Consider the following 25,461-nt stretch of genomic DNA (forward strand, 5'->3'; position numbering starts at 1 on the left):
TGTTTTTAGTTTGTACAGACAAGAACTGTCCAATATCAAATTAAATTTACAGGACAAACATTGTTCTATCATTGGTATTCCTGTACTATACAGCAGCATAAACGGGTAGCTGGAAGGTAGTATAGAGAGTGATATGTTTTACATCATCCAAAAATGTTCTTCCAGCACAATACTGAATAAATTAGTTGCTGTAAACTAAGAGATTCAAAAAGATTGCATATTTATTATGCCGTACCTATTAGTATTTGTACCACTACACTTGAGGTTACCCATTTACTTATTTATTCAGCATTTATTAAATCAGTGCTGTATATTGTACAATGGCAGCCTCAGGGATCTAATCTGAAATAAGTATGTAACAAATGTCTTCAAAACGACCTCTTCCTTTCACATTAAGTGTTTAGAACGATCTCCATCCAAATTTTGATTTCTTAGAAAAGATGTAAAGCTTTCTGAGAAGCTCTGTATGTATTGCAGTATTAATTTAAGAGACCAAACAAAAGCTCTATGGCGAGACAGTAACATGGTCTGTAAGAGTGGTCTTATTTTCAATTCATGTTTAGCAGCAACAAGTATCTGTACCAAGTGAAACTCCTCTTCCAGAATCCAAAAGGGGACTGTGCTTTCAAACCCTGTAGCAACAGTTTTGCTTGTCACTAGATACTGTGTAAACTGATTGCTACCATGTTTCCCAAACAACAGCCTTTGTATTTTAATGACGTGTACACTTCAATACTACTCAAAAATAGATTTGGGTACCCACCACCGAGCAATCCAAGCCGACAGTGCCCGATTGGTTGTGCGAACTCTCCGAGCAACCTTAAGGTTGTACGTTGGAGGTGAGGCAGTTGTACAATATACACCGAGGAGGATTCACCAGCTGTGTGGTGCAGAACAGCATGAGGATTCACGTACCACTTCCAAACCCTTCACCAATCATCAGTGGTTTTCATCACACACCGCACGTACCAACACCTCGTGTCACACTCTATAGCAGTGCTCAAAACTCATTTCACCCCCCACCCCAAAAAATAAATCAGTACAAGAGTGAAGCACTTAAATTGTAGAGCAATCAGGGCTTACTTCACATGGTCATCGCTCACCTTTGTGCGAGTGGGACACAACAGCTGATGAGCCCACCTTTCCCTCCCCCCCACCATTATGCCAGGAAGAACAGAAATCGTCCCAGATTTAAGATGGGACTTTGCTTGAAAATAAGATCAATCAGGGTGGTTCTTCTTCAGAAAGCTACAGCTGAAAAGTATAAAGCAGGAGTCACAAACGCTGGGTCCAACCCTGCAGCTCCCCATTCGAATGCACCAACAGAAACCTCATTTTACACAATCGTATTTATAAACAAGCATCTCGAGGGTAAGAACAGAACAATTTACAAGACAACCAGCCCATTAATCCTACCTTGTACATACCAAGATTCTGAGCAAACAAAGAAAGTAACTCAGTTTAAGCTCTGACAGACATTTGAGTTAGAATACTCTAGCCTATGATCGAGAAATACCTCTTGTACCATAAAGCAAAACCTTAAATAAAGAGAGGGGAAAAAAAAAAGGCAGAAGAGGCCTTTCCAGACCCAATCAGTGCCTGGGGTCACCCCCAGCTGATGTGCACCTCTCCATCCATCCATCCATGCCTCCATGCACCCCTGCTTCTGCCCGGCCACCTGAAAAGATCCAGAACTGCCAAAAGATTCCTAAACAATACGTGTTTTAAGCTAACCACTTGTTAATGTACCGGAGGAGCAGCCCCCATGTTCAACAGACAACCAGAAACCAGCTTTGACTTCTCAGAATATAAATAAAAACAATTATTAACGGGAGAGGCAGGGGGAAGAAAGGGGCACACAGGGATCTCCTATTAGCATTCACGCTGCCTCCCAAATCGATATGACATGAAAGACCAAATTCCATCACCAAAGCACAGCTATGACAAAAAAAATATCTCAATTCAAATTAATTCAACTGTAGAGAGCTGATGTCTATGAAAAGAAATTAATTAAAAGGATGTGTGTCCATGTCCGTGCTGGTGGAAATGAAAGTAGCCGGCTGGAGCTGAGCTTTGCTTCCAAAAGCACCACACAGTTTCTGGAGTTACCAGCAGAAAAGTCTTCTCTTCCCACAATGGTTTCCATGGCAATGCAGTCAGTCTAGGAAGGAGGGGAAAAAATAAGTCAGTGACATTTGAATGCAAGTTATATTGGAAATAAAGTGTCTTCTAGTGAGGAGAATGCAGAGCGCTTATCCACTGCAGGAGTGCAGAGCACGGGTCCCTCAGAGAGCCCGGGGATGCTTCCAGATGGCAACAGGCTCGGGGATCCTGAAGCCAGCCCTGAGGAGCTGCTGCAGCCACAACCTGGCATGTGTATGCTCCATCCCTGGCAGTGCTCAAGGCCAGGTTGGACACAGGGGCTTGGAGCAAGCTGCTCTAGTGGAAGGGGTCCCTGCCCGTGGCAGGGGTTGGAGCTGGAAGAGCTTTGAGGTCCCTTCAAGCCAAACCAGTCTGGGATTCTGTGACCTGGTGGGAAGGACCAAAGCCTGCAGCCACCCATCACCATCTCACCAAGCCCTCGAGCCTCTGCCCACACAGAGCAGGGGTGATTCCTAAGCACTGGCGCAGGATGAACGCAGAGCCCTTCTGTTCACCCAGGTGAAATTAAGGCTGTGGCAAACGCTGCCATTGACAGCAGGTACAGAACTGCAATGCAAACACTGCCTGCAACGCCAGCTCCAAACAGGGAGCAGCAAGCCATGACAGCTGCGTGCCCCAGCCTCAACTTTTCAGGAAGAAGCTTAATTTAGTTATAACAAGAAACACCTCAGAGTACAGTTTCCTCTCGTTCAAGGTAGCCAACAGAAGCACACAGCAATGGCAGGCGGCCACCTTCACTGCTGTCAGCAAAACCAGTGGTTCAAGCTGACTGGAAAAGGCAAAACACAGAGTGCTTGGTAAAATGAGGGAGGGGGAAATACAATCTTGTCTTAGAGGAAAATACTGTTGGGTGATGAGACAGAAATGGACCCAGGGAAGAGGACCTTGAAGCAGAACAGCAGCTCTGCAGTTAACCATGCACGTGCCAAGGTGAGGGTGACTCAAAAGGTTCCCGACAGAATGAACTGATGAAGAGGATGTGAAGCTTCCTGCAGCCGTGTGAGCACAGACTGAGGAGCACACAAGAAGCTGGGTTTCAGCTCACTACAAAGCCCCTTCTGCTCCGTAGAGAGCCACTGTGAACACAAACTTTAAGTGTGGAGCAGTACTATCAGCCAAATGACCAGGCTACACTGGCTCCCAGTCCTGATGGGACCACTTCCATCCCCTTGGCCAAGCCTGAGGGCACTGTTCTCTGCCCATCAGGTGGCTTTGGCCACCTTCTCTTCAAGGTTTGACCAAACAGAAGAGCAGGTTGCTCTCACTGAGAAACAACAGCTACATAAGAGATTCAATCTTCAGAAAGCAACACAGATTTATGTAGTCTACTTTTCCCCTCAAAGCCACGCAGCACAAGCTCTCTCAGTGCCCCTGAGGAGAACTGGAGAATGCTCCATCATAAAGCACAGCAATGGCAACATGGCCTGCTGGAATCAACAGAGGTATTTCAGAGCTTAACCCTGCCCGTGCTCTGCTGCAGGGTCACAAGGCACTCAGTTGAGCCTCACTGCTGAAGGAAGCACAGTGCTTTGCTGCCTCTACCCCAGGAACACGCTGCAGAACACCTACAGAACAAGCATTATAGGTAATAACGCAAACCTGTATGTTTACTTGCATAACCCATCATACAGTATGCACACACCAACTCCACCCTGAGCTGAAGAAGTGCTGGTTTCCGTCCAGCTAAAAATACCAGCCCTTCACAAGAGAAAAGAAAGGAAAGAAAAAAGCCAGGAGCAAAAAGAACAAAGCTGAGCTGAGCTCCGTGCCCCTGGGACTGCCCCAGCGCCGGGCAAAGCCTGCCCATTGCTCCAGAGACAGGGAAGCAGAGACCGTGGTGGAGCTGGACATGGTGCAGAAGCACAGAGGGCTCCTTCCACTCGAGGGGAAACTCCCTTTCATCCCCACTCAGCCCACACCAGGAGCCGGGCTGCCGAGTTTCATCTTTCAAATCCACAGTGATTTCATAAACGGCACTAACTTGGGTTTCCACAATTCAGGGAGGCGGCAGCCAAAACACACCCGCGAGCCGAGGATCTCCGTTTGTATTATTTCACAGGCATCACAAGATCACCACAAAAAGCTCTTGCCTGGTGCGTGCAGAGCGTGATGTGGTTAGGGATGGCTTTGCTTTCACAAAGGCCAAGAGAAGCTAGTATTTTTGAAATAGCTTTCCTCTTTAGAAAAAGGACCAAAGGATGGAAATAGGCACCAGAGCCGGCAGTGAATCACACCTCAACCGTGCACGCACGTCAGGCATCACAGCAGTTAAAGCTTCTACATTAAACTTATATTCAGGAAAAATTAACATTTACCAGCATCCCCCCACCCTCTCCTTGCTGTGGACCTGTAAGCTTACATGAAAGGAACTTCAAAACCTGTCTCTGCCTTTGTCAGGACATTTTTCCTCCACGCCTAACACACAAGGCACACCTGAAAGCCGTTTGACAAGTTATTCTAATCTCTCCGAGCACATCCCCAAAACGTTTTGAAGAGCAAAGGCCCAGTGGTTTGAACCAGACAACCCCAAGTGGCAGAACCCTAGACCTGAAACGTGAACACTTCAAAAGCTGGAAGCTTAATCAGAGTTATGTTCAAGATACTTGGAGGAGATGAGGAAGAGCTTAAGAGCAAAGACCTGCTTACCTCCTAAGCCTGATTCTGTGAACAAGCCTGGCCTAACTCCAAAGGCAGCACGATAACCAATTCCACAACAAGCTCAGCAGGTAACTCAAATCAGAGGCCAGACTAACACAGGAACCAGAAGAAACTATCCCCACCTAAGCCTCGCTACAACTGATAAAACCCATGGATGTCCTGCCTTAAACACAGCATTAAACCAGCATAAAGGCAAGCTCAGGGCCTTCCCGCAGCATCCCTCGTCCCAAAACTCTACTTGTTAAACATCATCTCAGTTTAGAATCATGGGACGCACACAAATTCCACTTCAGCGTGTTTCCTCTTCATTTTTAAGCCAAAACAGAATTGTGGGAAGTGTAAATAAACATAGGGGAGTTTCACATAAACTTTACCTGCAAGCTGGTAACAGTCTCATAAAGCCTCGAGTCTCTCAGAACTGGAGTTATTGGTTGTCACCACTTCCCTAATCCCCTTGTTAGAGCTGGAAATTTCAATCCTGCAGTCGGAGCGGTGCAGCTGGCTGATGCCCTGAGTCATCAGCTCTTTGCTGAAAGCATCAAGCATGTGTATGTATATATAGCTACGAAATTGACTTAAAAGATAGAAAAGGCAAAAAGGAACTCGTGAAACTTGACCACGTTAAGAAAAAACACTTCCCTCTGAAATCTAAGCCGAGACTGAGGTCTTGCGAGATCCTTCCCACAAGGCATCTGCAGCCAGCACCACTTGTACGAGTGCACTGAGGAGCCTGTTCCACCACTGAGCTCCAGGCACCAAAGAAATCCCATGTCACACCCAGGGGCACGCAGGGTCTCCAGCAGGGCCAGGGAAGTTTCTGTGGTCGCAGCCAGAAGCCCCAATACCGATACGTGACCGATGAAGCTGGATGAGCTCCCACTGATGGGGCTTCCCCCGCCACATCCTCCCAGACAGCAGAGCTGAGCTGAACCACCCGCTGGACTGGGTCTCCTAGGGCTCAGCTGCCTGCCAGGAGCGAGCAGGAACGTGGCTGACAGCAGAGCACTGCTTTTGTTTGGAGAGGCACCTGCAGCCAGCTCTGACCACACCACACATGCACCACAAGCAAAGTTAGTAGTCAAAGAGGTGTAAAATGGGTTTAACACAAGCAAGAACAAGGCCCATGTCTGTTGTGCTGTTGATACCCAGAGCTAATCTGTGGATTTCCACCTCTGCAGTTCCTCGCTGCAAGGAGGATCCTCCAGAAGTGACGTGGGTTTATTTAGCAAGGTTGCAAGAGTGCTCATGCGTTAAGCTCCTTGGTGGCTCCCGACAGTGCTCAAGTGGGGCTTGGAACAACCTGCTCTAGTGGAAGGTGTCCCTGCCTGTGGCACAGGGTTGGAACTTTAAGGGCCCTTCCAACCCAAACCAGTCTGGGATTCTATGATCTTCTGAGCAGAGAGCAGATGAGGACACAATGTGCACAAAGAAAACAACGCAGCTTCTGTGAAGCTGGATGATCTTATTTCAGTCTTCACAATGTAAGATTCATCACCAACATTTTTCTATGTTAATAGTACAAATATGAGGACTGCTGATCACCACCAAAAACCAGATCAGCATTTCATTACAGATACCACGTGTCTTTGGCTCAACACTGACTGAAGGGTAAAGGAACTGTCAGCAATGGGTGAAATAACTCTTGTAAAAGGAAAACCAATTGTGAGATACAAACTGGCTGGGAAGGGAGGGACAATGCCCACAGCACAGCCCAGCAGACCCTCAAAGCGTAAATGCCACCAAACAAAACCCAGTGGCCAGATGAGACGCAACAAGCCGGGAGATAACCTTCACTTGCAGCGTAAGCACACGGCTGTTCCTGGACTGTCACGAGCTCTTCCAAGAAAATCTGCTCAGTCTACCCAAAAAAACAACATCTGATCACTGATCATGACAGATAAGCCACAAAAACCTGAACCCAGAACCCCCCCCCACTGCTGGAGCAGCCTAGAAATGCACCCTACACTGAGCTTTTCCATGTATTCAAACTTCAGCTCCATTAACAGACACTGTACAAAAGTTTCAGCCTTTATTCAAAACCGAGCTCTGCTGCCTCAGAACACAGAAAACAACATAAATGCCACTTCCTACACACATTTAACACGGGAAACTGGTCCAGGAAGCATCCGGACATTTCCACAGATCACCTCTCAAAATACATGAAGGTCAGACAATTAAAACAACGTTCTCTTCGTTACACAATTGCATTTGAATTCCTCAGCAGAAGATGGGATCAGATTCTAAAGCTACACAGAGCTGCCAGAGCCCTTCGGAGGAACAATCACAGGAAAAGGATCGCAAAGGCAGAAGAGAAACCAAGAGGGCAAATATTTAAAATGGGATGGCAGTATGCACTGCTCCAAAACGTCTGGTTTCACATTAAGGAACACGCTGACAAAGTGCTCTGCAAGCTCTCTATGCTAAAATAACCTACAGCTTTATGGAAGTTGGGGCAGAGGATCAGATTAGTCTGAACTCACTGGGCTGCAACCCCAGTGCGTTCCATTGGAAAACACATCAGGTGAGAATATATCCAATTTACACTTCGTGCCCTGCATCTGAGTTAAGGTCATACAAGTCAGGCGGCTTTGAAGGAAAGCAAGAGTGTTTAAGACCGTTACAGACAAATCCCGATTCTCTCAAAGAAATCTGTACTAAACAGTATCTGTTTTTACAGGAAAGGCTTTTACTGACATAGTTCTGCAACTGATTCCTGAAAGGATAAAAGCTTTGCTTACACGAGATATTAATCTAAGATAATTAAATGATTAAAATCTCCACGTCAAAGACTAAGACGGCTTAATGCTTTCTGGAGAATGCTACTGAAGTTCTCCATTTCCTGAACTTCAGGTTAGGGGGAAATGGGAATTCATCTGACTTACACACATCAGAAGCAGGAGAACAGCCCCAGACTTTCTGGTGCACGTGGCCATGCAATGTTCCTGTTATGCAGGGAAGCACGAAATGCCTGCGCAACCTCAGACACGACATGTGCCTCCAAAAGCACCATGTCCCCACTACCAGGACAGGGCAGGACTACAAGGAGCTCCATTTCAGGCCTTACACATGGCATGCAGGTTGTGGAGAAAAAGGTCATTTGCCCAGATGAATTCTTCATGAATTAGTGATGGGTTTGGGGTTTTTTTTACCCCATATCTTACCAAATACATAGTTACTGTCCTGTATCATTGCTCTGTTTCTTTGAGGTCTTATTTTAAAGGCATAGCCTGCTAGAGGCAAGTGGTGTTATTTGAGGAAAGCAGAACTCCACATACTTCATTCAACAAGCTAAGCATGCTCAAAATTGAGCTGATAGATGTACTCTGTGCGTACGATTTTACTGACTTCCCACAAGCAAAACAAAGCAGCAACATTTGTTTTAAGAAAACCTGTTTCGTGAAGCCCTCTTCACCGGATGAATTATTTAAACACCGTGACTGGTAATAACACATCCTTCCCAAAATGTATTCCTAAAATTGAGAAGGCAAAGTTACTCTCACAAATAATCTTTACCCACAACTGTTCATTCAAAACGTGGTTCTGCTGTTCTTAGTGCTGAGCAATTTCATGAGCTAAAAAACCTCTCCTTTGCTTCAAGATCATCTTTTATTCCCTCTGCAGAAACACCTTATCTTTTGCAACAGTGGCTTCTTTCTCTGTTTTAATAAACAGTAGCGTTGTTTCTAGGAAGGCCTTACGCACACTCCCTCTTTTCATCTCTTACTGATACTGTTCCTAGAATTAGGAAACTTGCATGCAGCTTTGGCAGGGTCTTAATGCCAACTCAAATTGCACTGGACAGCTTGACAAGAAGGTGCTGAGAGGCTTGGGGATGGTTTTTAAGCTAAATTTCTATTACAATACAGCAAGACAATACTAAAAGAATCAACCTCTCTCTACTTAAAAATCACACAAAGTTTCGGATTTTCAAGTTGCAAAAGATTCTTCTTTTCTGAAAGCACCCTGAAGGCAAGTGTGCAGCATTCCACAAATGACCTCCTAAGCTGCAGAAAACATAGGTAAATCATAGCCAAAAAGGAGCTGGAATAACTGGAGAGTTTTAGAGCACTGCAATAAAACTCATGCACGGTGTGAAGCAGGCTGCTGGTGAGGAACAGCCGGGTAGCAAGGTCCCTTCAGCCTGCAGAGAAATATTTGGACATATCAGGAAATTAAAGAGAATATTCTCTCACAGGTCCCTGCTGTGTGCGGTGCAGGAAGCTGCTGACAGCACGCTGGTTACATGCACAGCAGAGGAGGATACAGCACCTACACCATCCTAAGTGCATGGAGAGACAAGATAGGGCTTGTTACCTCTTCAGTACACCACCGAGGGGCTGCCAAACAAAGCTGCTATGGAGCAGGGTCCAGAACGGACCCAGAGAGGACTGCGCAGCATGCCCTGCCTGACTGACCACAGGCTGCTGTGGATGCATGAGTTTACGCGGGATCAAAGAGAGACTGGAAAAGTACTTGGATTAAAGACCCATAAAGGATTATAAATCCGACAAATGACATCAGGCTCAGGAAATCCCCCAAGCTGAAGGAAAAGAAATAAGAAAATAAATCAGAGGCTGGGTGTATGTTTGTGGGAAAGTATTATACCTGCCCTGCTCTTCCTCTGCTGGGTGGCGTCTGCTTGCAGGCACAGGTCTTCCCTTGGAGCAAGCCAAGCTGTTCTTACGAACACAACTAAGAGACAGGCCAGTGTCACTCGTGGCTAATCAAACAGCTCCTCACCTTTCCTCATACTTCCTTTCTACATAAGGTTTTTCCTCCCTACAGGAAGTTTCACCTGTTCCAGTTCTTCCCAACCACTTCAGCCACTGTTGCTTGGAAGCATTCAGTGCTACCTTCTTCTTTCACTTCTACTGCCATAAATGACTGTCAAAGGCAGAAACTTACTACATGGCCACATACTCAAGCAGTTACTCCCTCCTCAGCCCTACCTTCTGCCCTACCTTCTGCCCATGCATGCCTACACAAAAGAAGCCAAATAAAGCTTTGCCATCAGCCACCTTCTGCTACCACACACACAGTAGTGGCACACACCCATTTTTCACATTCTCTAATTATCAGATTAAGTCTGCATTACCATTAGGATACCCAAACCCCTGGCTTATGCAGGGAAGAAGAAAGGTTCAGGTTGCACTGCGTGTGTGGAGCGAGATCGTCTCAAATCACAGCACACGCACAAGAGCCAAGGATAGGGCCTTCAGGTTCCAGGAGCAGCTCAGGAGCTCCTAAGGACAGAGTTAAACTGCCCACACAGACCACTTGTAATCAACAGCGTGCACCTCTCGTTTGGCATTTCCTTGTGGAACACATCAACATCAATATTTCAATCGCTTATACCCTCAACAGTGAATCAAGCCTTGCTGCTGCCACCACTTCCAGACTCACTGCAACCACTACAGTGCCTGCCCAACCTGATCTACCCACACAGAAATAAATGGACTTTCTCCTGTCTCAGCCATCATTTCACACTCCAGTTTCAGCAGGACACCACAGCAGTGATAAGTGGGTGCCATCCACACTTCCCTGTCTAGAGCCAGGCTGCAAATGCCACAACATGCTGGTTACAAATCCTAGAGGTGAATATACCTCTCAAGCCATGCTGCTGCCTCCTCCCCAGTGCTAGATTACCCAAAACTCAGAGACACCACCTAAAATAGCCCTTGCAACATCAAGAAGGAACCAGCAGTAGTGCCAAGGCAGCTCCATCACCCCAGCTGCTTCTGGATCAAAGTCTCATAAAGAAGAGAGGATGCAGGTCCATGTGACACTAACAGCCTGGGGATGCTGCACTGTGGTCCAGCACACGTTCCTGCACCCTGCTTGCACCAAATCCACCAGTCACATGGCTGCAGGAAAACTGACTTACAGAAAGGAAAAAGAAAACAAAAAATGAGAAAAGAGAAAAATCACATTCCACGTCTAAAAGGGAGAAGTAAACACTAGGACATGCTCCTAACTCGGAGATACATGTTGGCCCACATTCCTCTTACTAAGATTAATATCCTGGCCGGTGTTCTGACATTTACCTCATCCTTTTCAAGTCACTTAAACCATTACAACCACTGTATTTATAGCTCGCTACCTTCCATCACTCCCTGCTGTGTGCATACCCTTCCAAGTGCCTCCACCAGCTTCCTCTCTCCCAACCACTTTTATCTCTTCCAGGCTGGCTCTTATCTTCACTCTGCCAATGGCAGCAGCCTTGATCTCTATCTCACTCTCCACCCCAGCACATTAAGTTTCATCCATCTCCTTAGCTTCATCTTTTAAATTGCAAGCTCCTAAGGACAGGGACCAACACATTTACATTTGTGGCATGGTACAGGGACCTCCATCTTGCCTACCTGTTCAGGTTCTGCAGCGAGGAGAGATCATGTCTGGAACAACAAGCTTTCATTAACAGACTCACTGTCATAATACCACCTGAATGAGCTCAAGATCAGATCTGTTCATTTTTTCCCTCATTTCTAACTGATTTCCTGTTCACCACAATCTGCCATTTAAAAACATCTTGTTCTAAAAGCAAACAAACAAAAAAACCCACCTACCCCACCCCAAAAAACCCACCATGGAGTTAAATACAGGTGGCAAGCACCTCCCAAGGTGTCACAGGGACAAAAAGCAAATATTCGGGAAGTCTGAACTCAGCTGTGGATATTCCTACTGCAAACTCAAACAGCTTACAAAGTTTTCTAACAGCCTAACTTAAAATACAAAAAAAAACCCACCCAAACATCCATATAGCAAAGAGTTCCTTTTTGCCCCTTAAGCCATATTGGTTCAGACTTCAGAAACTTCATTGGTTTAGACTTACAGAGTTTAAAACACGTTCCTTCATCTGTACTGATGGATGTTTTACCTGCATCCACCTTGTGCTGAAGAATGCCCTCGGCCAACCCACCTGCAACCAGCCTCCAGGACCCAGACCAGAAAAGCAAAGGCTGCACCATCTGCTGGTTTGTCTTGGCCAGTTTGGCCCAATTGTCAACAAGGTGCCACAAAAGACACCGAAACACTAATGCCTGTTGATAGCTAAACCGGTTTCACACAAGTAAGGTATCACACGGTTCACATTAATACCTTCTCTAGGTTTGGTATGCAATAGGCTCTCATTTATCTAACCATGCATCTGCTTCAAGGTCACGCGTAACTCCCCAGACTCCTGGAAGGCCAAGAGATCTGTGCGAAAGCAGCACCAGTTCCCCAGAAAAACAGTTCAGGCTCAGGCTATCCAGCATCACAAAAAGTCATCCTGCAAATTCAGCTGTTCAGCAAGAGCCACAAACAATAAAGCAAGCGGGCTTGGCATGAGCATAGGAACAGAATCGCACTATTCCCTCTGGAAGGGGGATATCATTCATTAGTGCCTCTCTAAATTCAGAAGCAAATTTTACCAGGTTACTTGCACACTCCTTGGTATCATTTCCCATGATTTTCAGAAACAGAAAGAAACATTTTGATATCTTCAGTCATTCCACAAAATCCTGTTCTACTGAAAGGAAAACCTTACTCCAAGTCGGTAGCGTATTTATGAGCCTTTCATATCCTAGCAAAAAGAAAACGCTTCTTACCTATTTTATGCCCTAAATAATAATGCAGTTTGATGTTTAAGTTCATAATATACACATGCTACACAGTGAACACAAGCACTGTTCACCTTTCAGCAGTAATTTTAAAGTTTTTCATTTTCTTGAGTCACATTAAATTGTATCATCCACCAACCCTGGAATCACAGCCAAATCTTAACTACATTAATTTCAGTGTAAGCCATCTCTTTCAGAAACCCTTTCATCTCAGAAGAATAAAAAGGATTAGACCTTACACTTAACTCACACATCACTGGCACACAACATACATATATACACACACACAAGCAGTCTGAATTGTTAGCATTCGACCACATAGCTAAATTAATAGGAAAGTCATGTTTTGAAGTTAAGCAGCCTTTGCCCCTTGAGATACAGCTCAGGACTAGACCAGGGCAGAAAATCCTTGCTAGCAGCCTACTACACTGCTGCTCTTGGGGTAATGCTACACCTGAAGCAAAACCTCCGCAAATCCAAACACTTATACGTTCAAGATCATTTAGGTAAGATACTCAGCAACACCTCTGAGATGCCTTTGATGAGTCAGGCTAATTTACCTTTGTCTTCCCTCTGCCCTCAAGTATGTCACAAATCCCTATTGATCAAGGTTCTCAACTAAATCCTAACCGTCCCTAAGCCGAGTGACCTTTACCGAGATGCAGGCCTTGATTAAAACCAGAACATGCTTTTTCCTGCTCTCCTAGTCATTGCTTTAACCTGTAAGACAATAGTGCAACTTGATCATTGCACTGCTGTTAACATGCAAATGCTAAACGTGAAAAGAAGTCAAAGAGCAAATCTGCAGGGTGGGCCATGGGACAGCTCTCCAGCCAAGTCAGTACATACCACTGAAGGATGTGGCATAAGATAATGCTACATTTTTAGGACAAAGCAGTGGTAATAATACATCCCCAGGCTCCACAAAAGCAGACTTGCTCACCTGCCTTTCAGTTTTATCACTCCATTTTCCTTTAAGTGAGGAACACCACATCTGATCACAACAGTACTTAAAATTGTAGAGTTTGTTTCCTGCTTCTGCTCAGAAAAACAAACTCGTTAGCACAATCAACATACTGGACACCATTCAGCATGGTTTTGGGAGCACCACAGACCCACAGAGAGCGCACACAAACACACACCAAGGTACAACACAGTACTATAAGCTCTTTTTAGTGCCATCCAAAACCTCAAGGTATACCCCACCCCAGCAATCAGTATGAAGAAAACTTTATTAAAGATCCTTTCATTAAAAAAAAAAAAGAGCATATGCAGAGGGGAAAAAACCCAAACATGCCACTGGACATACAAAAAACCCCAAAGAAATACCTCGCGACAAACCACCCCAGTAATCCCAGCCTGGAATACAGGCACTGGAAAGACCAAGTAGGAGCTGCAAACCTCCTGCCTCTTGCTACTCCAACCGCCCACCCCTGGCGATGGGGAACAAGGGGCCCTCAGACGCTGGGGGAGGAAGGGAAGCTGTGAATGAAGTTTTAGAGGGAAAACTAAAAGGGTAATAATGCATTTAAGATTTCACCAAAAGACTTTCAAAAAGGCAGCAGTATGAACCGGCACCAGGTGACTCCCAGAGCTCCATGTGCCCAGCCAGCAGCCATGCTTTAACCTACAGAACAGCTACGAGCAGAAAGGTTTAGACTTCCAAAAAAGACATGTGTCACCATCAGCTGCAGCCATGGGTTTGAAGTCTGGGAAGCTGATTCCCAGAAGCATTTCAACACTGACTACAAGCGTGTTCTCTCAACGGCAGGGGAACATTCTTGTCCCAGCTTTCCTCACCCAAGCACAAGTCAAACCCAACCGATTCCTGGTCAAATATGTCAGAATTAGCTCACTCCCACGCCACACGACAAAAAGCTGTTCTGCCTTCAGCAGCTCCCATACTACTCCAGAAAGTTACCTTGGGTATTTTTAAGCATAGCTGTAAGTCACTCAAGACTGTTCAAGCGGCATCTGTTACAGCAAGATTCAAATGGCTTGGGATCTGTGTGTTGTGTTAAAGAATTATTACCCCAGCATTCCTTCAAAGATGCAGGACACACGGGCGCTCGGATGTGCTCCAGCAGGGTTCTTCAAGTTATTTTTAAATGGGCCCAGGCCTTAACTATTCTGCCAATACAAAAGAGCCTCAGTTTGAAGCAAACTTTGAAAAACCACTAGTCTGAAACCCAAAAGGGGCAGTTATTTGCCTGGTATCCCACGAACTGTAATTTACTATATTAGTAATAGCTAAAACTTCCAGCTTCTGAATTTCTCAAAGTATACATTGTCCATTATATTCTTCAATGATTTTGCATTTGAAACATGCAAGTTACCAACTGGACAATTTGGAACACAAGTTTTGCTTTACAGCTCTTCTTGTTTTCCATCCCCTCAGCTCCCCAAAGCGAACACAGCACTCGTGCCAAGTGTAGCACAGAAGGAGATTAAAGAAGTGAGGAACATTTAAATTATAATCCCACACTTTAGAGACCTTCTGAAATAATATCTTAGCATGGTGTTAGAGTATCAGGTAGAGATAAGATTAAAGAGTGGGTGTAAAATAGGTGGCCCGACATTAAGCTGAACATTGTATTTACTCTGAACAGTGTGTTTTGTTTTTGGAGTGCAGGGTATCTTTGCAGGTTGAATGTTTCTAATTAAGACTGAAGAAACCTGCATTATACAGGACCCATTATGCAGTTTATTGCCATCCCATTCTCATTATCCTCCCCAGTTTCTACAAGGTCCAATAACAAGGTATACATTAGCTAAGCCCTGTTTGAAGTAGCTTTAGTGTTCTGTACTCCTAGCACAAAATTTCATGACTCAGATTTGTGTAATCAAAACTGCAAACCGCTTGCTTCAATATTGTGAAACAATTTTGTGATGAAACTGTTTTGCTAATGACCTCCTTCAACTTCAAACACTAAAAATCAGAACCTTATATGCTTTTTATCATCATCATTATCAACATTAACCCTCAGCTCAATTCTGCCTAAACCTGAAATAAAAGTTTAATAACAAGACAGCCCTGTTTACCATTTCACATTAGTGCCCTCCCACTCCCCCATCCATGTCACGAATGGAGAAAGGAAAAACAAAAAGTTTGATTCACATCAGTGAACCTGAACCGAGAGGAGTCTGGGAATTACAATGTGGGGGCAGCGATGCATTGGAAATCACGCTACCCCCCTCAGCAGCCAGAACACAGCTGAGTCACAGAGCACAATATCCCATTTAAGCAAACGAAAACAAAACAAAAAAGCAAACAACATGGAGCTGGGAAGTGTTTTCCTTCCAGCAAAACTGTAGTTAAGGGGGAAAGACAGAAAGTTCTCTACCTGAAAGAATTCAGTAGCTATAGGATAGCTCCTTTCTAGGAAGGAAAGGGTAAAGGCATCTGCTAAACATATTCCTTAAGACTGATTTTAACCACAGAGGATTTTTCAGGCAAAAGGACTGAAAGAGTGGGATGCAGAGGGGAAGAAAAGACAGCACTCGGTTCCCCTAAGTCTTCCAAAGTATTAAAACCATCAGTTACACACAGGCACACTACAGCTCTTCAGGGTATAAGAGGTTTAAGAGCAAAGCTTCATTTCCACTATTTAAAATGGAACATGAAAGTGCTTTTCTGTACTACAGAAAAAATTTAAATATTAAAAGCTTTATTGAAGCAGAAATTGTTAAGCTCTTTCAGGAATAGAGACTTCTACAATCATACTTGCTATAGCTTAGAGACGCGATTTACCATGTGAATGAAAATGGTACCTTTATCATCCAGAATTTTAAGTCATTACTAAGGAACAGATATACACCACCAATTTCCAATGCTGTATTCAAGTCTGGCGAGCTACTTTTAGCCTTGGACTATTCCAAAATCTGCTTGTCCCTCCAGAAGCCACCTACAAGTGAACACCCCCCCTGCTCTCCTACCATATACCAGAAATATTTTATTTAAAGCTGCTAGGCCTTGTTTGGGAGCAGTGATTTTTAATTTTGTTTCTCTTTTTAGGACTAGAAAGCAACCACCAACCTAAACTCTTACTATTTTCATGCTTAATTTCCTGCCAAAGCCCATGTTTTTCTGCACAGTTTCTTTCACTTCATGTTTCGTTTCCAGAAAACTTTACATCACGGTGAAAAACAGCAAGTCCCTTGCCCCTCTGCAACTTGTAAAAGACAAGGGGGGAAAAAACCCCAAGCACAGGGCTGTAAGTATTTTGCTGTAGCAGTAGTAAGCAAAATGTTCACTAGAAATACAATTTATAAACCCATTCTCTCTTGAAAAATACTTTCAAGTGTAATATTTACAGTACAGCTGAAAGGAAATAACCTCTGGGGTTTTCCCCCCGCCCCTCTCCGTTTAGTAAGTTTTACTTTACTACACAGATTGTAGTCATGAGGGGAATAAGATCAAGCAGGAATTCTGGTGTCTTTGGGGGTGCTTAAAGAAATAATCACAAACCAGCTACAGCAACCAGAGTGCCTTTGACTTAGCAGACAAACCTCTGAGGTGCTGAAAGACTAACTTTGGAAGAAAACACTTCTTGGACTGGCAGTTTTCAACGTCTTCTAAATTTGATTCCAACCAACAAAGCAAAGCAGAGGAAAAAAACCACTGAGGCAAACCACACATTTCTGAGCAGCCCCAAGCAGTGCTGCCAGACTTCAAATGGCATGCGAGCTGAGTCAGGCTTATACCTTCCACTATTAAAGGCTACACAATTTTAAGCTCCTGCAATACCTTCTGCCTTTAGACACTGAGTTTTAAAGTGAAACTAGGAAAAAAAGTCATTTTGGTGTTTAAGACTGTAGTTAAGAATGAAGAAGCCAGCAGTAGCTGGCCCCTTTACTGCCTTCCCTGTTGACAGAGAAGTAGACAAGTATCAATGTCCAACAGCGATTAAATATTTCCTCTTAGTACTCATCAATTATTGACTACGCATACATTTGCACAGAAAGGAAAACAGCATTTCCAACACACACAGCTTTCTATCCGGGAGGGTGCTTTACTGTAAGGAGTTCAGTGGGTCACTAACACCAGAAGGAGGATTATGCTTCCCAAGTTACAGGGCAATGCAGTGCTTGCACAAACACTGCCGTGCAGGCGGTGGACACACAGAGTACCACTAACAGCTAATTACTGGTTTTTGCTCCCACCATGACAGCTTATCATACTGGGTGTCCCTCCTCCTCCCATCATCTTTTCCCTACCCCCAACACCCTGATTTTTTATGCACACCTCCAACAGCACTGCCTTAAACCGGGTCAGAGCACTGATCACTTGAAAGCTAACAGCTTCCCTCTAAAGGTTCAGACCTGGAACACACTGCTCGCAGCCTGATCTGATCACAGGCATTCCTCACCTGCTATGCAAAAGGCAGATCCCTCTGCAGAGCAGGGAAGGGCTATGGCTCAGCTACTTGGATATTACTAACTGGTGAAGGTAGAGGGCACAGGCTGCAGGAGCCCCCCACCACCCCAGCCAGCCAGGGGGAGATGGCTTCTCCAGAGGTTACAGGGGTACTTTGGAGACCAGAGCAAAAAGGAGCACACTTCAAGGGGAAAATAATCAAGGTCTGCTTGCGTATGACTAAACTCCATCAGCGTGGGCAGACCTGCACACAAAACACTCTAAACCATGCATTTCACCTACATGTATGAAAAGAACAGAACTAAGCCCTGAATTTTGATGTCTACGCCTAATGCAGCAATTTTCAGCTTTCCCCACCCATGACACAAATCACAAAATACCAAGTTCACCAAAAAAAGTGAAGTCAGTTGTAAGAAGGGAAGAGGAGAAAAGCAAAAGCAAAGGGAAAAAAAGAGCTACCATAACCTCGGGACAAGGATACACAGTATGAAATATGATTAACAGTTACACTAGCAAAATTCTTTTATAAAAAAACAAGGCTGATGGCATTCTGGTAACAGCTCTAACTGCCTAGAAAAGTCACATGCATCCTTTAGGCCAAGGACCAGGTCCCCTTCCATAGTGGCTCAGTGGGTAGAATGCTGTACTAGAATGATACAGAAGATTGTAAGAAACATTTACCTTGCTCTTAATACCACATTTTAGCACTCCTACAGTTAAGCAAGCAAGAAAGGGAAGTGGTTTTAAAGTTACCAACCTTTTCTCGCAGCGTTACACTTGAGTCCATCGGATCTGCTGAAGTCTATGCTTACGTAAGCTCCACTGTCCAAACCTGAAGTACCATTTTGGAGGTGGCAAGTTGGCGCTGTAGTACTCGCCTCACAGCTTATAGGATCATCGCGTAAATTCAGAGCGATGTAGTTTAAGCCATTCTGAAATCCAGTTGAGGTGTCCCTGGACATTTTGCTTTCCTGACCATCAGAAATGTTTTCATCCGGTTTTAACCAAACATTATCAAATGAGGCAGAGCTGTGTCTTTTGCTACTATCAGTAAAGAATGAGGAGGAAGTTGTCACAGTCCCAGCAGAAGAGAATGTTTCAGAACTGTGCCTCCTCCTGCCTTGAGGATCGGCTCGAATCACTTTCGGTCCCATTGGAGGTTCAGAGCTAGGAACAGGGAAGCTACTGCTACCAGCATATCGATCGACAATGCAGAGTCTGTTAACTATGGAAGAAGGGCTGTCAATCTTTACACCGGTGTCAGATTCGGCAGCGAATGGTCGAGGTGGTGTTGCTGCCATGTTGAATGTCATCTCCGTGTAGTCATCAGTCCTGTTACTGGCGGTGCTCACACAAGCAGTACCGAACGAGAGCCTGGCATAATCAGGATTCGGCTGGTTTCTAGGAATACTGGAACTTGCATAAATTGAAATATCTGTTAGAGAGTTGGACAGTTCCTTCGCCACTTTCGGTGACTGTACATCCAAGTCAACGCTCATATAATCAGAAAGCGGGGACTGCCTGTGGTCACTGCTTGAGCCTAGAGATGATGGGGATCCTTCTGCAGATAAGGAATACGGAGTATTACTCGCCTTTTCATTAAAATCGATATTTATGTATTCACCAGGACTCGCTGGCTCAGGTGGAACTGTACGATCATACATTCTGGGGATAGTGTTACTCCCTCTTGTACCCAGCGGGAGCCGTGTGGGCCTGGTAGCCCTATTTTGCACAAGTCCTTCATCTGAACCTTTCACCACCGGCAGTTTAGAGATGCCATTAGCCAGAGCCTCACTGCTGACCCCTTTTACATTTTCTGGTCCACCATACAAGAGTTTTCCAGGTGAAGACATTGGAACATACTCACTGTGGTCACCGTTCTGTCCTGATAATGCCTTAAAACTTCGGGGCAAAGAAAAATATGAACTAAAACCTTTGGGAACGGAAGCGGTGTGAATATAATTCGAATCACTGGGGTGCTTTGGAGCTGAGTTACCAGGTGACATATCCATATACTCATTGTTGGCAATTTTCTCATTACTTCCTTTAGAAACAAATCCAGTTAAAGGACTGCGTACAGGTGAGGAGCTGGCCTTCGGAAACATCATCATGTATCCTCTGGAGTCAACCTGAGACGGTGACCACGAATTGTTAATCTGTTTTGGAACAGACATACTTTTAGGAGTCATTGGCAAGTAATCACTGTTGCTGGATAGAGAAGATGCAACTCCTGGCATCATGGGCATGTACCCATCATCCCTGGCTTTACTCCTACTTTGGTTACATATGGAATCGAGGTTTGCATCACTGTACTCCAACTCATGGTTATCTTTCAATTTCGGGGTTTCAGAGTAAAGCAATCGTCCATGATTTCCTGCAGAGTCTTCATCTAACAAAGCTGTTTGCGTTGTCTTCTGCTGCACTGCTACAGAAGTTGGTTTTGTTAGAGAGTAAGTTCTTTTCCTGAAACACTTTTCAGCCTCCATATAATCATCTCTTGAGCTATCATCTACCTGTTGCTTACTCATGGACATGTACTCACTCAGGCAGTTCTCCTCTCTGATAGGTGGCGTGTTTCCCAGGGAATCCGGTGTATTACTCCGGACCCGGAAGTACCTGAAGTCTCCAGGGCTGGAGCCATATTCATCAGAAGAAATAAATCCCCCATCGCTCGGGGAACCGCAAACAGAGGAGCTAGAAGGCCTGGTCAGCATGTCCGAAGCAGAGCCATGGCCACTACTGGAAGAAACACTGATGGGACTTGTAGTGGAGGGAAAGTGAGACACAGGCAGTGAAGCAGACCTGGTGTGGTAAGACGAGCTGAAAGCAGCTCTCACGTACCTTCCGCTCCCCTCTTGCCGGCCCAAATTCATCCTCGCAGTATTGAGGTGGATCAGACTCCCAGTCACTGACCTGAAAGGTCTGGTCATGGTTCCTTCTCCTTCGCTGGATGTTCTGAAGCGATACGAGTTGCTGCTTTTGGTGGTAGGAGGAGTCCCTCCAGCAACGCTCTCAGTTCTAGACCTCCTCTGCAAGCCTGTCTGGCTGGGGGGCAGGTTGCCCAGGTGCCTCCTGGTGGTGATGAAGGAGATGGGATTCGTACCACTACCACCACCAGAAGACTGGCTTTTGCTTCGGGGCCTGAACTCTGCAAAGGCCTTTAGAGCTTTCATGGTGTCCAGAAAAGTCTCGTGCATATTCTGGGCAACCACCGAATCATCCACTTGCATCCAGAGCTCTCCAGGCCCAATAGAGGCAGATCTGCCCACTTCGATGAAAAAGAAGTTCTCCGAGTGTCCGCAGCGGCGAATATTCATTAGCTGCAGGTGGACAGAGGGCACCTCCGAGTTCAGCTTGACGAGGTGGATGGCCTTGCTGGAGAGGCACAACCTATACACTCCAGTCAGGTTTTTTGTCTGTCCCAACCCTTTGGGCTTAACGTTGACCTGCCACACCTCCTTGAAGACGGTGCCAGGCCTCAGGGCTGCCCCGTAGTGCTCATCATCCTCATCCACCTGCTGGTCGGCGTGGTCTTCCTGCTCCAGGAAGCCCCTCTTGCTCTGGCTCATGAGCTCGCTGATCGCCTGGTACCAGGCCTCCTGCTCTGCCTCATTCTCTGCCAGCATAGCGAAGTACTCATCCTTGGTGTACAAGGCGATGATGTGCTTGTGCTTGGCATCGGCCCGCCGGCTGACGGTGAAGCACTGGTAGAGGGGGATGACCCGCTTGGGCGGGGGACAGCACAGGGAGCCCGCCCCGCCGGACCCCGCCGCCCGCAGGCTGCTCTTGAACTTCTTCTCGCTGTCGTAGTACTCGAGCCGGGCGGGGGCCAGGTGGCTCTCGGCGCGCAGGACGAAGTACCGCTTGTGCCCGTGCTTCTGCTTCCGCAGGTAGCCGCACTTCCTCACGTCCTCGCCGGCGGCGGGCGGGGGAGGGCCGCGGCCCGCCGGGGGGGGCTGCCCGCCGCGGCCCGCCGCCGGAACGTTGCGGCCCGCCACGGGGGCGGCCTCCGGCGCCAGGCAGAGCGAGGCGCTGGGCGAGCGCCGCAGCAGCAGCAGCAGGTTGTGGGGCTGAGGGGACGGGCAGCGCCCGCCCTCGCCCGCCGCCGGTTCCCCCTCGCCCGCCGCCGAGCCGAACACGCCGGGCGCCTGCTGAGGCACGGCCCCGCCTCCCGTGTGGCGGGCGCCCAGCTCCTCCTCGCCGCCCCCGGCCGCCGCGCCGCCGCCCGGACCATTCATCCCACTCGCCATCTTAGGGGCCAGGCAGGGTCCGGAGAGCCGGGAAAGGGGCACCGGGCGGAGCAGCGGAGATCCGCGCTCACCGGGGAAGCGAGCCGCGCATGGGGCCGGGCGGTGCCGTACCGGGCCGTGCCTGCGCGCCCGCACCCTCCCGCCGCCCGCACCGCGTCCGGCTGTACTCGCACTCACGCAGGCGGCCTCAGCGGCACCACGGCGAAAACATCACGTGACCCCGCGGAGGGCGGGGGCGCGCGCCGGGAGGGAGGCGGGGGCGGGGCCCCGGCGCTGAGGCGTGAGGGGGGGGGGGAGGGGGGGTGCGGTGGCCAGCGGGGAGCCGGCCCGGAGGCCTGTCGGAGTGACAAGAGGGATAGCCAATAGGAAACGGCGGCCTTGCCCCAGCCACCCAATCAGCGGGCAGAGCCGGTGGGGAGGCGGCCTCCGCGGGGGCCCCGGCGGATGGGCAGCGCAGTGAGCCAATGGGAGGAGGCGGCAGCCCCGGGCGAGCCGCGCGCGAGAGGGGTGTTTCCCGCGCGGTGGAGAGGGGTGAGCGGGGAAAGGGGCGTGGCCGGCGCTGATTGGCGAGAGGCGGGTGAGCGGCAGGGCCGTTACCCAATCCGCGCCTCACACACACCGATGGCGGAGGCGGGGAGCGGCGTGTATTCGGCTGCGCGAGTAAGACGGAAGGCGGGGCCTTGCAGAGATGGGCAGGCTCTGCAGCCAATCAGCGGCTAAGCTACCGGCTGACGTCTCCTTCGCCTTAGCCCCTTGTTACGGGGGCGGGGGGAAGTCTGCCCCTGCGCGCGCGCGCGGCCGCCGGCGGCCCTGATTGGCCGGCGGGGGAGCTGGGCGGGGGCCGCCGCGCGCGCGGGGCTGTGGCCGGGCGCGCGCCTCGGGGGAAGTAAACAAGCGGCTGTGGGCGCGAGAGCGGCCGTTAGTGCCGCGTGCAGAGCCGGTGCGTGAGGGGACCGGCCGCCATGGCCCGCGGTGCGTGAGGGGACCGGCCGCTTCGGGTGCAGGCCTCTGTCGTCCTGCACCGCCACAGCCCGGGGGCTGTCCGCCGCCCGGCAGGCTGGCTTTGGCTCGAGCAGCGAGCTGCGCTGGTGCCGGGTGCAGCGTGTGATCTCTAGCCTGTGGTAACCAGGCAGGCCACGGGTATAGTCCCCGAGTTTGAGATCAAAACGAGTGAGGAGCACAGTCACTCTGGCAGTCAGATTGTGAAGGGACGTTTGTGTGCTGTAAAATTCACTCTCCTCCATCTACATTGATTTTTGTTAAAATACGGGGCTAGATGTTACTGGATGATCCATGTTCTAGCATGTTGCACCATTTAAGAGACAGTACTGGAGAGTATGGGGCCATCTCTAGCCCTTCACCGTCCTAATTCTTCCCCTTGCCAGCTCACCGGGTGTTCTGGCAGAGGCACTTAATTGCCGTTAAGCAGAGCAGTTGTGACCCTACCCAGAAGCTGTCAAGCCAAGAAGAGAACCAGGTTCCCACCTGCATGTGCTGGGCCGCACTGCTGCAGCAGTTGTGAGGCAGTGGAGATCGAGGTGTTGTCTACTGATGCCATCCCTGGAGCTTGCTTATTTCTAATACAGGTGTGCCTGCCAAAGGTATATTCAGTTTGAGGTAGGGGGTTCCCTGCACTGGTCGTGCAAGTGTAAAAGTAACTTTATTTTTCCCATAATAAAACTGCAAAGATAGTTCGCTAGCCGGTGATACTGGACATGTGTCTCTTTACAAGCTCACTCTGTCACTCAAACCTGATGTTCTTCACTTGCTTTCAAGGTCATTCTTTGGCCTCTTCACCTCTGATTGATTATGTAGATGGCATCTGTCCAAAATTCCTGACACCAGCTTCCACCACCCGCTTGTTAAAGTTCAATAAATACCTCTGTTTTCTTTCCTTCTGCCTCTCATGTGAGAAAAGATATTCCTTGGAGTCCCCAGTAACTCAGTTTGGAAGCTGGCACACCACATCTCATACTTCACATATTGATTGTTTGATTGTTAATGCCTCATTATTTCTTCATACTTCCTCATTCTCTGTCTGTTCACTCCCTGCTCATCATGTGTTTAAACCACAATCTTTCTTTTATGTTTTTACAGTATCTAACACTGTGTGTTCTTATCCATGATTATAGCTCATCAGTGTTACGGCAATACGTAACTACAGAAAGTAATTATTCCCCAAACAAATATTACAGACAGTAGGAAACTGAGATTTAATTTAGTTTTTAAAGACATTTAAACATGTTAGTATGAAGATACACGACTAAACACAATAGCATTGATTATGCCATGCAATGCTGTCATGAAATAGCTATACAATTATACTGCATTATATTGCTTGTAGCCCCTGGTAGAATCAAACTGGTTTTTGAAGATACATTCCTTTTGTTTTTCATTGTTTTCTACTTGGTCCTTCAGTTGGGTGGAGCTGAGACTGCACATTTCCATATATTGTTTGGGTTCCTTTCTATGCTTTATACATGAAAATTTGAAGTGGTTTTAAATATAGTAAAGCCTTAAGACTTTAGAGCAAGGTGAACTGCGTTCACTCCATGCTTATTCCAGCTGGTTGCTGAAGGATACATGTGGGAGGAAGAAAGGAAATGATCTGAAAGAAAGGGCTTGGGTTTTCTATTTTGTTTATGTTTTTTTTTAGTCATCAACCTCTGGGCTTGTTTGACAGTAACTATGAGTAAGCTGCCTCTGTATGCAAGAAGAAATGTACTGGTGTTTTCTGGTCTCTCTTAAAGCCTTTCCTCTTACACTGCACTTTCAGTGTTTTTACTAGGGAGTTGAGAAAGTGACAGATACCTAATTCAGTTGTGTAGAACATTAGGGTGGTTAGCATGTGTGCTCAGACAAACAGACCTTATGGAAATGGATTTTTCTGATGAGCCCTCTCTGGCTTAGAAAGAGTGCTCAGCCTTCCTGAAAACATAACTTGTTCTTATTTTTCTATGTGACTATTAGGAAATACTTCCCTGAACTGCAAACTGATCTCTGTTTTGCATATGCTTTCTCAACTTTCATTAGTAGGAAGAATAATTCATTTGTTTTCTCTCTTTTCAGATAAATGTTGTTTTGATGCAGTTATTGAATCAAAATTAATCGCTTCTTTAGTAATGCTTTTTTATTTTTATCTTACATTTAAAATATGTAAGAATACCTATTAGTGTATGAGATCCATCCATTACTGAAATAATAGTTATGGGATGTGATCTAGTTTTACTGTCTTTTTATGTCACAAAATATTACAACTTAAGCTTTTGTAGGTTTCTGTCTCAGTGTTTCTCTGGCTATTGGTCTGGCACATCACCATAGTTTACTCTCTAAAGTCAGTGCCTCACTGTTCTGTCGAGTCAGTTCTGTGTTCTTCAGTTTTACTTACAGAAACAAACATAGCCTGAGCATG

General features: G+C 46.9%; 1 protein-coding gene across 1 annotated transcript; it reads right to left on the reverse strand.

The window, feature by feature from the left end:
* Nucleotides 1–1,331: 1,331 nt before the first annotated feature.
* IRS4 (insulin receptor substrate 4) lies at nt 1,332–22,287 on the reverse strand. Its single transcript, XM_061445717.1, has 2 exons — nt 18,557–22,287; nt 1,332–2,161 (listed from the first exon to the last, which is right to left on the reverse strand). The coding sequence occupies exons 1-2, from the start codon at nt 22,047–22,049 to the stop codon at nt 2,157–2,159; spliced, it is 3,498 nt and encodes a 1,165-aa protein (XP_061301701.1). The 5' UTR covers nt 22,050–22,287; the 3' UTR covers nt 1,332–2,156.
* Between the last annotated feature and the right edge of the window lie 3,174 nt (nt 22,288–25,461).

Source organism: Pezoporus flaviventris, unplaced genomic scaffold, assembly GCF_033815535.1.
Source record: "Pezoporus flaviventris isolate CSIRO_AGI_PZ_B2104156 unplaced genomic scaffold, CSIRO_AGI_Pfla_v1 ptg000005l, whole genome shotgun sequence".
Classification (NCBI taxonomy): domain Eukaryota; kingdom Metazoa; phylum Chordata; class Aves; order Psittaciformes; family Psittacidae; genus Pezoporus; species Pezoporus flaviventris.